Below are 18255 nucleotides of genomic sequence, written 5' to 3'. Positions count from 1 at the left end.
GTTGCACGCCTGTCTGGACTGCGCGGGCTCTGGCGGCCCATCCGGAGGCTGTCTTTACCTGTCACTCTAGAGCTTTGGGGGACACTCCGAACAAAGTTCCTCAGCTGCTGGATACGTCACCAACCCTGACGGGCTACCTCATCAGTCCAGAGCAGCAGAGAAAACTCTGGAGGGTCCAGAACAGACCATAAGAGACAGAATGCCGGTTTTGAGCAATTACAGCGGGGCCGGGGGGCCTAACGAGATTCCATTTCAGAAATGGAATTAGCCCCATCTCCTCCCCTTGCAAACCAATCTTCGTGGCTCACGAACAATCCTGTCAGAAAGTAATTCCTGAGGACAGGAACTGCCCAGCTCCAGCACAAATCTGACCCCGACTGGGTGCCCAGCTAAAGTCTGCAGAGACAACTGACTGATCGGGCTCACCAAGCATCACCGGGGCCTTTGGGGCCACGAGCAGGACTGACAGCCGTCGGCCCAGACAGCCGCCCAGGCACAGGCCGCAGCAGCTCTGAGGTCAGGAGAGAGGGACGGGCCCCTGAAGACCAGAGTACAGTCCTGACCATGCGCACCTCTTTCAGCCATCAGGACCGCCCGCACCCTAGTACCCACAGCCCGTGCGAAGGAGAGCCGTGACAGCCGCCCGGTAGCACGAAGCACAAGTCCCTGGTGGTCCGTGGAGTCCTGTAGCCGCTAGAGACACCCCGCACTCCTGCCCCCGGGGTCTCCACGGCTTGGGGGCGGCAGCTCTGGGCTGAGTCTGCCTCTTGCTGTGTGCTGGGGACACTCCCCTCTGTGGACGACCTCATGACACGGCCCGGTCCGTGTGCGCAGGGCCTGGAGGAGGCGCAGGGCAGGAGATGCGGCGGGAAGTGCACAGGTGACCCGGGGCTCCCGTGCCTCTCGGGGAAAGGGCTGAGGGGTCCTGGCGAAGCCGTTCACCTCCACAGGTCTCGGTGTCCTCATCGGGACCGCCTGGCTCCGGAACCCGGAGACGCGCGCGTCTGTCCACCGGCCACGGCGGGGGGCCTGGGGCCGCACACGCGGTGGCGAGACCGCCTGAGCCGTCAACTCGGGCAGCACGTCGGGCGACAGGATGCCCGTCCCAAGCCGCCGCCGCACATGGAAAGGCCGAGCGGCCAGGAGATACTTGCTGCCTGACTGACACATGCCCGTTCTTTATAAAAAGCTCTTGAAAGCACAACTGCCCTGTGTCCACTTCCCCGGGGGGCTGGCAGCACTCGGGGTTGCCCCTTCTCCCGAGCTTCTGCCCCGCCACCACCTCTGGCAGCGGGCGGCCCGCTCTCTGCAGCCCCCTCTCCCCCTCCCCTCCTCCTCCGAAGTCGCCCCGAGAGGCAGCCTTACTGCTCTGCGCAGAGACTCCCTGGCGGCCTCACCCGCGTGGCCAAGACCTCCACCATGTGCCAAGTGACTCCCAAATTCGGGCCTCTGGCCGCCCCGTCTGCCCCCCGCGGCCACCTCTGACACGGCTTCACAAACCTCACGTCCCAGAAGGAACGCGGTGCCCCCGCCCGCTCGTCTCTCACCGCGGCACCCCACCTTGGTCACCCCGGGACGCCCCGGATCTCTCAGCTCCCCACCTCCACACCGCGCCGCCACCCTGCCCCGACCACCTGTCCCGCTGTGCCGCGGCCACAGACACAAAAGTGATGGCGAAACGCGATTCAGACTCGAGTGGTGGCGGCCGGCCTAAAAGCCCCGGCGGCTCCGCACCGCAGCTGAGAGCAAGTCCGCCACGGCACACCAGGGTCCAGCGGCTCTGCGACCGGGCTCCCCCACATCCCAGGGCCCCTGCAGTCTGCCGGCCGGGCACACACGCCCCCTTCTTACCGTGCAGGCGTCCGGGTCTCGGTGCCAGCGCCCACGGCTCGGAGGGCGTCCGGCGCAGCCAGCGGCAGCCCCGCCCACTCGGCCCCCGGTGCGCGTCCCTCCGTCGCACTCTCCGCCACGACAGCACGTGCTCACACTCTGCGTGCCGACTGCCTGCCGCCGCCCGACTCAAGCACCCCAAGAGCGGGGGCTCTGTTGGCCTCAGGCCCCCCCGGGCTGGCGCCCAGCACCCCACGCCGCTTGCTGACTGGCTCGGCGGCATCCTAGAGCGAACAGGCCAGTCTCCATCAACATCCGTGGGGAAAGGTTTAACCTCACTTAGTCGAAGAAATACACCTTAAAAGCAGATACCACCTTCCAAGGAAACTTCAGAATCAAATCAGTTTCTAAAAAATCCTATTTTGGCCGCGGTTCTAAAAACCATGGTTTTAAAAAGCGTCCGTGGTTGAGCCCTCAAGAAGGCAATTGGTATCAAAGACTTGAAATGCTCAGCCCCCCAGACGCACGCAGAGCTGCGCACAAAGACACTCACCTGAGGGTCATGTACAACAGAGAAGGGGACGCAAGTCCCAGCAGCCCAGCACGGGAGCCTGCGGGGAAGCCTCGGCCTGCGATGATGGGGAGCGGGACGAAGAGGGGCGCTTCAAAGACCACCAGGGGCAGGGCACTCGCCGCACAGACGGGACCCTGAGGGTGTGAGTTCGCGCAAGGGAAGTCCCTCTGCAGCAAACACAGGCCGGGAGGACGTGGGCCGGAGCAACGAGAGACTACGAGTGACCTTATTCCCTTCTTCGTGGTTTTATTTTCTTCTCAAACTTCCCATAATGAATAAAACTAATTTTAAATCCGAAGAAAAAGGGTGGAAAAAGAAGCCACTTTCAAGTGACTAATACTTTTCTAACACTTCGTAGCGCCACTAGAACATCAGTGGAGAGCGCCTTCCTCTGCTCTCCCCCGACGTGGGGCCGCGGGGACGCCGCCCAGGCGAGGCCCGGAGCTCCTCCAGCATGAAACTCGGAGCCCAGCAAGCCGGCCCGTTACCTGCTGTGTTCACCAACCCGAAGCGTCTGTAAATCCGGGTACGGATGGTATTAAAAACCGCCCAGAAGAAGCTCCTGGGTGAAAGGCGTGACAGTTCCTCGGAAAGCTCTCCTCACATGCCGGCCCCACGCACCTCAGCACAGAGCTTAAGAGCGGAAAAGCTGCCTTCCCTCCCCTTTCAGCCCTAATGGTAACACAAAACCGTCCACACGGTATGGCCATGCCACACCCCAGTACTCCCTCCTTCCCCAAAGCTCTGGGTCCCGTCGCCTGACCCCACAAGACCTTTCTGTGCTCTGTGGAGTGTCCAGGCCAACACCTGCCACTCTGTCCACAGGACACAGGCCTGGCAGGCCACACACAGCACAGAGGAGCAGGGCTTAGCTGTCCTGGCCCCTTGTGTTCCGCTCTGTCCACTCAACGTCCACTCAGACCACTCGCCACCGAAATGGGTCCCCGCAGAGCTACAGAACCTTCCTACCACTTTGCTCCTCAGTTCTTAAATCTGACATCCAATTCAACACGGCCATAAAGAATGGTTTAAGGATCTCCCCAACCTCAGGAGCTGAAAAACGTTTCGAAATATGCCCTCTAGGGTGCGAGTTCCCCAACGTCAGGGAGGACATCCCTGCTACCGTCCCTGCTACCGGATCTCATCCTCCTCATGAGATGAGTCGTCACAGAAGTACTCGCAACCCTCCTCCCTCCTCCCTCCCCCTCCCCACGGCCACAGGGACAGATGGACTGACAGACGCATGGAGAAAGACGAAGCCGAGAGGTCCCACTAGACTCCAACTTCCAGGTCGAAGAAGGAAAGCCCAGCTCCACTTCGAAGGCCAGTAGAGGGGCGGGGGGCTCTGAGCCTCCAGGCCCCGTGCACACCTGGCTCGCATACCCGCACTGGGAGGGCTCCATCCACTCACACGCAGGGGCGCCACGAGACAGCCTGCCACAGAGGACAGCCAGACAAGGAATGGGTGTCCACGCACTTTTCAAATTGAAGGAGGGGCATAAACTGGATAATCTTTGTATCTCTTTGCAGGTTGTAACCCCTCAGCACAGATAGGAAGGCTATGTAGGAATCACAAATTGTCATCACAAGTGTCCACGGCCAGACGCAAACACAAGTCCACAGAACCTGATCGAGTACGTGGGGTGTTCCGAAGCACGGACTGCGGGCGGACAGCACCGAAGCCCCGTGTCTGTGGCTCACCAAGCCCCCTACCCAACAGCAGCCTCAGGCCCAGGGGGAAACTACGGTCCCTCCCTCCGCGGTGCACAGCAGCCAGGGCGGGGGCTCCTGCTGCAAAGCGTCTCTCTCCCCTCCGCTGCTCTTACTACACAGGCCTGATGGAGTAAGAAGTCTCGGGGGTGAGAGCCCTCAGCGGTCACTCTTTCCCGGGACAACCAAGAAAACTCTATCAACAGGAGAAGGGAAAGTGCTTTTCAGAACTTCACAAATTCCCTACACCTAAGGCAAGTTTCTCCAGAGTCCGTTTCCATCTCTGCTTCAGGATTTTCAAAAATGGTTGCTAATTACGTCTCGATCAACTCACAGACGACTAGCTATTTGTAAAGAAGCTTTCTTCAAATGCATCATTTAAAAGGAGGAAAGCTCACGTTTATATGCTGAACCGGGCTTTGGAAGCATCCAAGGAACGACCTTTGTCTGGATTTCAAGGAAACAGACACGTGTGTGCCCCTGCTCTGTCCCACCGCACTACTTCCCTTCTAGGGCAGGGTCTGAACCGGGTCAGTCCTGTGCTGCCCAGCTCTGAGCACGGCACAACTAGAGCCAGGCACTCAACCACCATGGCCCAGAGGCAACAGAACAGTCCGGGGGCCGGGCCCTCTGCCCCCGGGGGTTCACAATCATCCACCACCCAGGAAGCAAACACACCACGTTCCTAAACACCTCCCTACGCGGCCCTAGCAACCACGGACCTACCTCTCACGTGGCAAACCTGGAAAGTCCTCGACTTTTCAAACTCCAGCAATTCTGCTGTAAGCACACAGCGCGCACTGTGCCCAACTACAGTCGCAGCAAGAGAGGACGGAGACCCCGAGAGGGTCTAGGGACCCCTTTCCTGGTTACTGTCAACAGATGAGCTCCAAAAGACACCCACATGTGCCTGAAACACCATGCCACCACCAGCCACCACGACCGCTCTGTCCACCCTTACGACGATGGGGACAGTCCTGGGCAAAGCCCAGAGAAGGGGGGAGGAAGGACGGCCGGTCCTCCGAGCCCGCAGGGCCGAAGCAAACACTCGGGGAAGCTACCTCTGCCCCACGCCAAGCGGAGCAGCCCAGGGCTGGCTGGGTACGGGTCCCCAAGAGCCATTTTTCTTTTTTCTTTACAATTGTCACTGTTACCCAGGTATGTAAGAAGGAAAACTCTAAGGCCTTTGGCCTACGTTGCCCCACAGCTGCGGGACATGTCCCCAGGATCTGTGACCCTCCTGTGACCAGCTTGGCAACTTTCTCACTCACATAACCGGAGTCAGCCACGGCACCAGACGCCCTGGTGACCGAGAACATGTCTAAGGCCAGGACGCTTCTGATGAGAGTAAAGCTGTCCTCACACTTCACGACATCTACAGCAACATGATGCTCAAAGCCCAGAGAAAAACGTCCCGTAACTGGGACACCGCACGCGCCGTGAACACGACGTGACAGCCACGTGTCCCACCCGTCCCCGTCAGATCTGCTTCACGAACCCGTCAGCCCGGCTTTCTAGCTGGACCACTGAGGCTCCAAAGCAAGAAGGCCGCAGCCGCAGTGCCCTCAAGCAACAAAACCTAAACGTTCAAACACCCCTCGTGCCACAGCGCTGGCCGGCAAGCGTGGCCCGGACCTTCAGCGCTGGGCGCTCCACCTTCCACCGTCCGGCTCCGGGTCAGCCCTCCTAGAACCCGGCCCGGCCCAAACAGCACAGTCGGCCACCACTGGGCTCCTGCCCTCCCTACCAACAGACACCTGCCCTCGTCGGGGGTGCGAACCAACGCCCTGGCCACCTGTCCTTCCAAGCAGGCAGAGGAGCACCGAGGGTGTTCATCTGAAGTGAGAGGCAAGCCCACGGGCCCAGGCCAAGGCATCGACGGTGAGGAAACGGTGCTCTGTCCTAGGAGGAGAACCTACTCTCCAGCCGAAGCTCAGAGTGACACGAGAGCGTTCTCTGCAAAAGCAGGACAAACGGACGTCCGCTGCAGATGTTCGCGCGCCAGGCCAAGAGAGCACCCACAGGAAGGAGCATCTGTAACGCAGCATCCATCTGAAAAGATCTCTGAAAACCGTTTACGCACATGCTCGTTTTGGTGTCATGTCACTTTTTTTCTTCGTTCAACGATAATCATAATATTCCTTCGATGTTATGACTTCTGAGCTGTATGAAACTAGAGCTTTCCAGAGTTCTTGGGACAACTGCCTCTGCAGCAAAAATCTCTTCTCCGTTCTTGCCATTACCACAGTGGATAAAACTGAGACTCTGGTACCTTCAAACGAGCAAATTAATGACAGCGACATCAACGCTTCTTTACAAGACTGTCCTGACGAAGAACATCAAGATGGAAGTTGCTAAAACCAAAGTCCACACGGGCTCATCGTGTGCCGCGAGAGCGGAGAAGGAAGGCCCAGGGCTGACATCAAGTCAGGCCCCGGTGAGACCTCGGTCCCACCTGCCCCCACCTGGAGCTGCGACCCGCAGGGAGGGGCGGCACGGAGGGGCAGGCCTCTGCCACACACACTCCAACCGCCAGCAGTCCCTGAGCCCGGTGGACACCTCGGGGCAGCGCGAGCCGCCCTGCTTGCCCCTAAGCCCTTCCCTAGTGTTTGTGTCTCTGGGTTGTAACGAGAACAAGCTACTGGCCCAGGGTAGTTACTTCTGTAAGCCACTCACCTGCTCTTTCTACGTGTTTCTGATGAAAGATTTCAATGAGGAGGAAACATCACTTAGAAAAACCTAGTATTTCCTGACCGAGCATATAACTAGAGTATTTATGTTCTGTCCCTTTGGTTTTCAGAATTATACTACCTAAGAAAGAACTTTGTCTCAGGGTCAAACTTTCTACTTTTTCTTTTTGCTTCTGCTGTTATAAAAATGAGGTGAGGTAACTGATCAGAGTTCCCATCAGTGGAGATCGGGGGGTGGGGGGCAATGAAGACATGGATATAAATCTTTTCCGTTCTAGAGGACATCTATCACCCAAATGTCAACATGGGCTGCTCTCTGCTCTTAAGTATGGGGGACTTAACACAAACACTCATGACAACTCCTGCAAAGAGTTGGTATGTTTACAGTTTTTTTCAAGCAGTTGTCTGCTTGTCACATAAAGACATCTCTAACGGTGACATTAGAACAGAAGACGAAAGTGAGTCCAGGGTCACCCACAACAAAGATGGCAGAGATGCCCCTTTCCAACCACAGCTTCCTCCCCCCCGCCGGCAGAAATAAGAAGAAGGGGGCTTCACCCACACAAAGGCTCAGACCCAGGGGATCCAGCCAACCCAACCCGCCACCCCTACAGACATCGCACAGGCCCTGGGAAGTCAGGCCAAGCCAGGCCAGGCGCCCACCTCTCCAGCTACTGAGGAGCTCACACCAGTTTTAAATAACAAAACAGAAGTACAGCACCAAAACAGTCTTTCCTCTGAGTAAGGCAAGTGCAGAACCATGCGGGACCACCCGAAAGGCGTTTTTACAAATAAAGAGAATCTTGACATTTTCCATCATACACTACAACCACGAATTCCTCTCCCTAAGGTTACTACAGATCAGCCATATTCTCCACTGAACGACCGAGATACACGTAAGGAGCGAAACAGAACCTTCAACAAAACACCATGACAACCTAAAAAACAAACCAAATGCATGCTAAGGGGCATCTCAGCACCTGGCCGTCAACTTGTCTGACGACCCCTTTCTCCCTCAGAGCGCGGCAACCCCCACAAGCACCCCCAGAAGGCAGGCTGGGTGCCGGCTTTCCCCGCCCCCGCCCCCATCAGAACCTCCCCGGCAAGCGCTGCCACCGGGCCGGGCCTCACACGCTCTGACAAGGAGACCTCTCCTTCCGAAGACATGGGCATTCGGTCGAGGTGACCAGCGGCTCTGCTCCAGGCATCCCTGGGGCCATGGGCAGCGCTGCTCCCAAGCCCCTGCCACCGGATCAGATCACCAGATCGCTAGCCCGCGAGGGAGGAGCGCTCAGAAAACTCCGCGGTAGCAGTGCCGGCAGCGGAGGTGGGGAGGATGAAGAGGACTCAGAGCGCCCCGGCTTGCTGAAGCGTCTCTCTGTTTGGGAATCCCCGAACAAAGCAGCATGACCCGGGATGCTGTGGGGGACCGTGGGCCGTCAGACCTGAAGAACCCTAACCAACCGTCCAGCTGACACGGGAGACCGAGAGCGTGCCCGGGCTGTGACCGCACGGCTGCATGCCACCAGGCCCCGCCGGTACCTCCGGGAGATCCGCTGATTTCCCTGGAGGGCACGAAGCCCAGCAGCTGGGCACCCACCCTTTCACCCAACACTGTACTGCCTCCCACAGGGGCCGCAGGAAGCGGGTGGCACAGCACCGAGGCAAGGACGGGGACCAGGAAGGGTGTGTGCCCCAGGATCCCTCCAGGGCTCACCTGGGATCTCTGCCATCCTGGTGTGAGCAGGGAAGCGGAAGCTTTCCACGCCGACCTGCCCCGCCACAAGGAGTGTCACTACTCGGCCTGACCTCACCAGGAGGGCGGGGAGGGGGAGGCGGGGTGCCCAGCCCTCCATCAGAGCCCAGGATAACAGAGCAGCAGCAAAGTTCAGTGAGGACACGGGCCATGACACCACTGGCCCCAAAAACCAGGAGGCGGAGCACCAGACAGAGAGAAGCATGGACGCGGGCTATACAGCCCAGCAAGCTGTGCCCCTGGAGGCCGGCCGCCACGGCTCTCCGCCGCGGGGGGAGGGGGGAGGGGGAGGGGAGGAGAAAGGAGAGGAGCGGAGCGGAGGGGAGGGGAGGGGAGGGGAGGGGAGGGGAGAAGGGAGGGGAGGAGCGGGCAGGGGCACCAATGGCCAGGAAAGGAGCTGCTGCACTGGGGGAGCCCAGAAACTTTGCAGTGCAGAGAGCGAGCTGAAGCCCAGCGCTGCCCGAGGACAGGGGCCCCCGCGGCCACGGCCCCCCACGGGCGCGCGCACTCACACTCGCACACACTGTCGCGCACCCGGCGGGGGAGCGCCCCGGCTCCCTCGCGGCAGGCCCGCGCGAGACCCGTGACCTCAGCGCCCTGCCAGCCCCACAACTTCCTGGACGCCCGGCGGGGGCGGCCAGGCCCGCCCGACGCGGCCACTCACCTGGGGGCAGCTGGAAGTTCTGGATGTTGGTCGGGTTCTGAGGCGGCTGCGGCAGGCGGGGGGCGAGGACCGTGGGCGTCAGCGTGGCCCGGATCCCGGCGCTGGTGGCCGACGGCGTCCTGGGCAGGCTCTGGGGCCCCGCGCTGGCCGAGCCCTTGGGCAGCCCGGTGGGGGTGCCGGGGGCCGGCGGCGGCGGCGGCAGTCCAGCGGCGGCGGCGGCGGGCAGCGCCCCTTGCATAGTTGGCCCGAGGATCATGCCGGCCCCCGCGCCGGCCGGGCAGCTGGCCGCCAGGGCCTGCGGCGGCGCGGGCGCCGGCTGCACCGCCGTCTTGGGCGAGTCGGCCTTGGCCACCTGCGCGGGCGCGGCGGCGGCGGCGGCGGCGGGCCCGGGCTGACTGTTGGCGGCGGGCGGCGGGGCGGGCGCGGGCGCGGGGGCCGGAGCGGGCGCGGGGGCCGGGGCCGGGGCGGGCGCGGGGGCCGGGGCCGGGGCGGGCGCGAGGGCGGGCGCGGGCGCGGCGCTGCCCCCGTTCTGCGCGGCCGCCGGGGCTCCGGCCGGGGGGCCGGGCGGCCGGGCCAGGCTGGCGGCGGCGGGCGGCGGCGGCGGCGGCGGGGCGGCGGCGGCGGCGGGGGGCGCGGGGGGCGCGGCGGGCGCGGGGGGCGCGGGCGGCGAGGGGGCGCGGGGCGCGGGCGCGGCGGGGGCGCCGAGGAAGGGCGGCGTCTGGATGACAGTGGCGGCGGCGGCGGCGGGCTTGGGCGGCGGCGCGGGGGGCGCGGGCCCGTTGTGGAGCAGGCTGACAGCAGGTGCGGCGGCGGCGCGGAGCGAGGTCCCCAGCGCGGCGCTCCCATTCAAAGTTTGCGCGGCGCCGGGGCCGCCGGGCGGGCCGTTGCGGGCGGCGGGCTGGGCGGCGGGCGCGGCCGCGGCCCCCGGCGCGCAGGCCCCGGTCCCGGGCCCGGCCCCCGCGCCGGCGCCGGCCTCGAGTGCGCTCAGCTTCGCGGCGGGCCCTGCGGGGACACACGGGGCGGCGCGGTGAGGACGCGGGCCCGGCCGGCGCCCGCCCGCGCTCAGGCCGCGCCGCGCTCTACCTGCGGGGGGCGGCTCCGGCGCCGCTGCGGGCGCGCCCTCGGCCGGCACGGCCGCTCCGGCTCCGACATGGTTCCCGAGCGCGCCGGCGGCCGCGGTCCGCGCCTCGGGCGCGCGGGGCGCGAGGTGGTGGTGGTGGGCCGCGCTGGCCGCCAGCTGCGACTCGAGCGAGCCCACCAGGTCGCTCACCACTTTCTCGTCCACCTCGCTGTTGAAGAAGACCTCGTCCAGCAGATCCGAGCCCGCCGCCATCTTTCCTCCTCGGCCCGCCGCCGCCGCCGCTCGCCGGCGCTGGGCGGGGAGGAGGCTCCGCGCGGGCGGGCGGGCGGGCGGGCGAGCGGGCGGGCGGGCGCGGGCGGGGGGCGGCGCGCGCCTGCGGGGCGGGGGCGGCGGCCGGGCGGGCGGGGGGCGGCCGGCGGGGGGGGGGGGTGGGGGGAGGGCGGTGGCGGGCCGGTGCGCAGGCGCGGCGGCGCGCCCGCCCCCGCCCGCCGCCCGGCGCGCCGCCATTGGCCGCGGCGCCCCCCGCCCGGCCGCTCGGTGCCTCGCCATTGGCCGCGGCGCGCGCTTAAAAGGTGCGGCCAATGGCTGCGAGCGGCAGAGGCCGGGGCGCGGGCGGGCGGCCGGGGTGCGGCGGGGGAGCGGGCGGCCCGGAGCCGGCGGGCGGCGGGGGTGCGGGCGGGCCCCGGCGGCGGGCGGGAGGCCGACAGGGGCGCGGCGGGCGGGGCCCGCGGCCCGTGCCCGCTGGGGGCCGCGGCGGCGACTCTCTCTTTGTCTGCGCTCGCTCCAAAATGGCTGCGGCCGGACCGAACGGGAGCGCTAGGCGGGCGAGGGAGGGAGGCCGTGCTCCCGAAGCCCATCCGTGCCGCCGCCGCCGTCATCGCCGGGCTGCGGCCGGGGCAGGGGCAGAGGGGGCGGCGTCGGCGCCGCGGTTGCGGGCGGGCCGGGCCTCGCCGAGACCGGGCCTCGCGGCGTCGGTGCGCGGCTGCCGGGCGAGGCGGTGCGCCCCGCGCGTCCCGGTTACCGCACCCTGCGGCGGCCCGAGCGTCCCGGGAGCCGGTCGGGCGGCACGGCCCCCGCCCCCGGTGCCCCTGAGTCAGCGCCTGCGGCGCGCTTAGTCCGGAGTCGGGAGCTGCCCGGGGCGCACGGGCTCTTCCGGTTTCCTCTCCTCCCTTTGACCGAGTGCGGGGCTGCCGCTCTGTGCGCCCGCGCCGCCGCCGCGGAACGGGCTCAGGTACTGTCCTCTCCGGGCGGGTGGCCGCGAGTCTGCTCAGGACCCAGAGACGGTGCCCGGGACGCGCCGAGGGGCTGACGGTCCCCTTCTCCGGGAACAGCCGCGGCCTCGGGGCAGCGGGAGCCGACCCCGCAGCGCCCGCGGACGCGGGCCCCACACACCAGGCCGGGGCTCCGGATTAGCGGGGCGCGCAGGGCGCGAGCGGGCGGGGGGCTGGGACCCGCGGAACCTGCGCCCCGTGCGCTCCTGCGGGGGCGGGGGGCTGGCTTTCAAACAATAGCAGAAACGTGGAGCGTGTGTCAGATCGGAACCTTTAAACGCTGACTACTAGGTAGAAAATGTTGAAGGAAACCACGTAAAAGCATTGGCAGGCCGACTCCATCCCCCCGCCCGCCCCCAGAGTGACGACACGGTGTCGCCGCACCCGTCGTCTACGCCCTCCGAGCGCTCACGCGGGAGTGGGAATAGAAAAGCAAGCCGTGGTGCGGGTCGGAAGCGGAGGGCAGATGGGGTTCCCGCGGGCCGCAAGGGCGGCAGGGGGGTCCCCACTGTCAGGTCGCCCCGGCTACATTCCTGACCGCCTCCCTAAAGGAAGTTGGCAGTGCCAAGTGAGGGTGTTCCGACTTGTCCACACAGCCCCGGCTTCCCGGTTTCCTGAGGGCCTGCCGGGACCTCTGCAGCCCGGGGCCTCTGCAGCCGGGGGCGTCCCCCCTCCTCCCCCAGCCTCCACTCAGCCGGCAGCCTTGGGTGCATGCCCCCACCGTTCATTGCTCTCTGCGCCAGGCCTGCTCCCCACCTGGCCACTGACGTCACCCCCAGTGTGCTGCAGGGCACCCACCAGTGCAAGAGGAAGTGTGGGAGGTTAAGTCTGCGCCCCCACCCAAGAAAAGAAGGGAGCTGCAGAGGAGGATGAGGGCGCTCTGCATCCTGTGCTCCCCAGAACCCTGCCCACCTTGAGAGTCAACTGGACCAGGAAGTCATGGGGCTCCTCCCCGCCTCCTAAAGGAAGGAGGGGACGGGCTCCCAACCTGTGTCCCTGCCTGGCTCACCCTGAGGACCGGGGGCATTTTCTTGGAATATCTGTACAGTTTGACTTGTGCCACAAGGAGCTAGACTTTTGCAGTTGAAAGAGACCTCCCACCTCGCATAAACAAAAGGGGACAATGAAAATGAGCGCAAGTATAAAGACCATGTTTAAACGTGGAAAGACATTGGCGGGGAGAATGGCGGGACCCAAAACGACAGCCTTGCCACCTGCCATGCCACGAATGTGCAGGACCACAAGTGGAAGGAAAGGCAGCTGCCCAGGCTGTCCGCCGTGGGGGCCTTTTCAGTCTCTTAAACGGTACGTTGTCTTTTCAATAAAACAGAGCATCAGACACGCTCTCTTAAATATAAAAGTAAACGTAAGCAAGACCACAGTTTCAGTGTTGGTCTGGCTGTGTGGAAGACGCGCAGTGTTCGCCATATCACCTACGCTTGTGTGTCTGCCTGGAATACTACAGGATGAAACATTTTCAAAACAGGCTTGCAGGTGGCTGGCAGCTGGTGGCCCGGGCCCGCTGCCGGAGTCCTGTTTGACAGGTGACTTCCCCACCCCAGCCGACAGTGCTCCTCAGCACCGCAGACCCCACAGGACGTGGCCCTCATCAAGAACAGATCCACACCCCGGGGTCAAACTCGTGAACACACAGCTGATCCGTAGATGCAGGCACGTCCCTCTCTGGGCCATCAACATTATCATAAACAGCGACTTCAGACACAACAAAATTTATCCTCTCAGCTCTAGAAGCCACGAGTCAAAAATCAAGGTATGCGCAGGGTCCCTCCTGCCTCTTCCACCTCTGGTGGCTCCAGACATCCTGGGCTTCTGTCACATCCCTCTAGTCAGCCCCTCTGTGGTCAGTCACGTGGCTTTTCCACGTGTCTCTGCACCTTTCATCCTTTGAGGACACGGCTCACTGGACTTCGGCCCACCCTGAATGCAAAATGGTTTCGTCTTGGGGCGCCTGGGTGGCTCCGTGGGTTAAGCCTCTTCCTTCGGCTCGGGTCATGGTCTCAGGGTCCTGGGATTGAGCCCTCATCGGGCTCTCTGCTCAGCGGAGAGCCTGCTTCCCCCTCTCTCTCTGCCTGCTTGTGATCTCTGTCTGTCAAATAAATAAATAAAATCTTTAAAAAAAAAAAAAATTAAAAGGTGGGGGGGTGCGCCTGGGCAGCTCAAGTCGGTTAATCGGCCACCTTCACCTCAGGTCATGATCCTGGCGTCCTGGAATGAAGCCCCACTTTGGGCTCCCCACTCAGCGGGGAGTCTGCGGCTCACTCCTGCTCTTGTGCTCCTGCTCTCTTACTCTCTCTCCCTCTCAAATAAATAAAATCTTTAAAAAAAAGTTTCATCAACACACTTAACTACACATGCAAAGTCCGCATTTCCGAATAAAGTCCCGTGCTAAGGTTCTGGGTGGATGTGCATTTTGAGGGGAACAGTTAACCCCAAATATGACATATGACCAGTTTGTCCACTTAGGGAGGGGAGAGTTTTTGGATAAATCAGAAGGCAATCATCAGCCTGATCAGCCACTTAGCCCCAAAACAGTAGCCCAAGACCTGATGAACTAGAGTGGAATTCACCCGTCCAGGCTGCCCCTCCCTGTTCTGCCTGGAAAAGAAAGTGTGTGGTGAAGGCCGCCCGGGGGCCACCGGTAATAAGCAAACGGACACACTGAGCTCCCCACACAGGACCAAGCCCCTGGGGCAGCGGAGGGGATGAAGCTTAGGAAGGTTGTCAGCAGCCCAAGGTGTCTCCTGGTGGGGACGGAAACCAGAGACTCGGACCCGAACGCTGACAGACAGCCAAGATGCTCCTTTCTGGCTGCCAAAGTTGCCCAAGCCCGTCATACACCAATTCGATGTCCGCTCCCAAGCTAGAGTCAGAGTCAGGCCTGCCTCCTCCGAGACTGACCCAGATCTGCTGGGTGTGGGCTGTCTGTACACTCTGGAATGACTCACTTACGACAGCTTCTTGGCTGACTCCCACAAACAGCTAACTACAGCTCTCACGGGTGGCTTTAGTCTTGTTGTCCACCTGGAATACTGGCTGTGACAGCTTAGCTCAGAGGGGAGCTTATTTCAAAGTTCAGGCGGGAACTCTGAGGTCAGCCTTCCTGTGACGTCTCCCTCGCCCCCGAAAGTGCGAGCGAGAAGCAGCCTTACTATCAGCCAGAGGAGCCTGGTGGCGTCCTGAGTCCCCTTACCCGGAGGGGCGCGATGCTGCCAAGCCCCGTTTCCTCAGCATCATGCCCATCAGATGGTTTTTCAGGGGGAACAGCTTATTGCTCTGGTTAACTCCAAACATAATTTGGCCCTCACTCAGCTTATAAAGCCCAAGCCTCAACCCTTGAAAATCTGCCTTCTCGAAAACCGTAGCTTCGTTGCAGCTGCCCTGGGAGAGGCACCAAACCATAGGTTTTGTCACTGGACACATTTATTTCGTTAGCATTAATTGTCTGGACAAGATCCATAAAACTAAGGTTTTAGGCACTGACCACTAAGTGCCAGGTAGGATGTTTTTTTTAAGAAAAAAAAAAAAAACTTTAAAAATGATACCATTTACAAGAGCCTCAAACAACCAAACACCTCAATGTAAAACCAACAGAACAGCATAAGAGCGATGCACAGAAAACTCTAGAACGTGACTAAGAGAAATTCCGGTGAGAGTAAGTACACGGAGGGATACGCAAAGTTCAAGAATTAGACACCTCACTCTTGTAAAACTGTCATTTCTTCCCAAAGTGATCTAGAGATTTGATATAAAACAGGTTTTAAAATCCCAACAGGGTTTGTGTTGTTGTTGTTGTTGTTGTTGTTTTCACAGAAACCAAAAGCTGGGCTTTCATTCCGTGTGGGAGAGCGGCCTCCAAGTGAGCGCCGGCCGGCGGACGCCGGAGAAGGGAGCTGCCGGTTCGGCCCCTTCAAGCCACCACACTGGGCAGATGAAACACCTGAGTCCTTCTGGCCAGAGTTGCTGGGAGACAGATTAGGCAGTGACAGTCTCTGGGAAGCATGGGGCATCCCAGAAGGGAAGGAGCGAGCGAAGGAGAGGCCCCAATTCTGTTATAAACTGGTCCAAATCTCCAGGTGACACTGACCACATGCCTGGGTCAGACTCCAAGCAACTGGGCTAAGAAGAAAGAACCAAGTTGAAGTCTGACGTGAGATCAGAGCGGTCCTCCGTGGGACGGTGCCCGAAGCCTGAGCCCCGTCAAGTCTTGGGCGGGCACCAGCTCGAACACAAAATAACAAAATCCGCTCAGAAGACATGCACGTATGTGTCCAAACAAAGCCCACAGAAAATAACACTTGACCCACCCAGGAGACAATCCAAAATTGCTCGATACACAAAGAAAAGGAGAACGTTAGCCATTCTCAAACAAAAAAGGGTAATAGAGATAGATCCCTGACATGACCCAGGGGATGGAATTAACAAGGATTTTACTTTTTTTTAAGGTTTTATTTATTTATTTGTGTTTGTGTGTGTGTGAGAGAGAGAGAGAGAGCGCGTGCGCATGCAAGAAGGGGGAGGGCCCGAGGGAGAAGCAGACTACCCACGGAGCAGGGAGCCCAACTCAGGACCCGATCCCAGGACTCCAGGATCATGACCCGAGGCGAAAGCAGACGCCCAACCAACTTAGCCACCTCAGCAGCCAGCAAACAAGGATATTCAGGTACCTATTATAACTATAATCACTGATGTCAAGGAAAAGATGCTTTTCATGAGTGACAAGACTTTTTAAAACCACAACAGAGAACTACAAACTATATTTAAAAAATGGGAATTCTAGAACTGAAAATTACATCAATATAGAGTTAACTGAATGGTCCTAACAGAGGAGTGAATGACAGAGTAGTGACCAGGGAACCTGAAGATATTTCAGTGGAATTTATTCAACTTGAAAAAGAAAGAGTGGGAGGAAGTCAAAGAGCTCAGGGATATGAGGAACAATTGTAAAGGTCCACACGGGTGTGACTGAAATCACAAAACGAGAGGTAAAAGGATCGGGCAGGAAAAAGTTCGTGAAAAAAATAATTTCTAGAATTTTCTGTATTTGTTAAAAGACATGAATCTACATACTTGCCGAAGTTCCACCATCCCCATCTACAATAAACTCAAAGAAAACTAGGTATAGGCACACTGTGGTCAAACTGCTGGAAGCCAAATACAAAGTTAAAGACCTTACGAGTCGCCTAGAAAGATGACACTCGTCGTCCAGGAACAATACACTGATTTGAATAACTTCTCATCAGAAACTATGGAGGCCAGAAGAGAGTAGAGCAACATCTTGAAAGAACGGAAGGAAAGTCTGTCAACACATCTGTAGAATATCCAACCAGCTTCCAAGAATGAGAGCAAAGAAATGTATTTTACTATAAAAGAAAATTGAAGGGCACCTGGGTGGCTCAGTGGGTTAAGCCTCTGCCTTCAGCTCAGGTCATGATCTCAGGGTCCTGAGATCGAGCCCCGCATCAGACTCTCTGCTTGGCGGGGAGCCTGCTTCCCCCTCTCTCTCTGCCTGACTCTCTGCCTACTTGTGATCTCTGTCTGTCAAACAAATAAATAAAATCTTTGAAAAAAAAAAAAAGAAAATTGAAAGAATTCCTACCAGCAGACCTCTATTACGTGAAATGCGGAATAAGAAACTCTTCAGGCTGAAGGAAAATGATACCAGGTAGAAACTCGATCATCAGTAAAGAATGAAGACGATCAGAGTTGACCCATACCTGAGTAAATGTTAGGGTGCTTTCCTCTGAATTCCTCTCGAATCTATACATCAGTGTAAAGCAATGATTCTAACACTGAGCTGTGGGGTTCTCATTGCATGCAGACGTGATACACACAACTATAGCGGAGAATGGGCCCGTGACACTGACAGGCTCTACATTTAGTGCGCGTCCAGGGCCATATTTGTGCACAGAGGACTATGCACTGTGATCCCGAAAGCATTCACCAGAACAAACAAAAACATACAAAGGAGTATACCTAGAAATCCAACAAATAACTAAAACAGAATGATAAAAAAAAAATACTCAAATCATCCAAAAGATAGTGAAAGAGGACATTTGAAAAGGAACAAACATAAACAAATAGATTATAGACTTAAATCCCACTAAATCAATCATCGTATTAAGTGTTAAGCATTAAGCACCTCAATTAAAAGGATATAAAACGAAGACTCTGCCATATGCTATTTTCCAGGGAGGCACTTTAAAAAATATATCATGCTAACAGTAAGCCTGCCAAGGCTGGGGGAGCTGGGTTGACACCAGATGAAACAGACTTCCACAGAGCGCTGTCAGGGAGAAAGGGGGGCTTCCCAGTGGACAATGGGTAGTTCATCAAAAAGACAAAAATCATAAATCAGGGGGCGCCTGGGTGGCTCAGTGGGTTAAAGCCTCTGCCTTCGGCTTAGGTCAAGATCCCGGGGTCCAGGGATCGAGCCCCACATCGGGCTCTCTGCTCCCAGGGGAGCCTGCTTCCTCCTCTCTCTCTCTCTGCCTGCCTCTCTGCCTACTTGAGATGTCTGTCTGTCAGATAAATAAGTAAATAAATCTTTTTTTTAATGTTGTAAGTCAGTATGTACATCATAACAGCTTCAGAGCGCATGAAACAAAAACTGGCAGAATTTGAGTAATAGATAATTCAACAATGATGTTGGAGGTTAGAC

At 59.5% G+C, this 18255-nt stretch overlaps 1 protein-coding gene across 1 annotated transcript in view; it reads right to left on the bottom strand.

Annotated features, from left to right (window-relative positions):
• The window catches only part of TAF4 (TATA-box binding protein associated factor 4), a 64644-nt gene extending 53461 nt beyond the window's left edge, over window positions 1–11183 (bottom strand). Inside the window, exons 1-2 of the mRNA XM_044262573.1 lie at window positions 10757–11183; window positions 10495–10596 (exon numbers count right to left, since the gene is read on the bottom strand). Coding sequence (XP_044118508.1) covers window positions 10495–10596; window positions 10757–11183 — 529 coding nt within the window. The remainder of the gene's footprint in view (window positions 1–10494; window positions 10597–10756) is intronic.
• Between the last annotated feature and the right edge of the window lie 7072 nt (window positions 11184–18255).

Source organism: Neovison vison, chromosome 8 (assembly GCF_020171115.1).
Source record: "Neovison vison isolate M4711 chromosome 8, ASM_NN_V1, whole genome shotgun sequence".
Classification (NCBI taxonomy): Eukaryota; Metazoa; Chordata; class Mammalia; order Carnivora; family Mustelidae; genus Neogale; species Neogale vison.
This window is presented reverse-complemented; position numbering and strand designations above follow the sequence as displayed.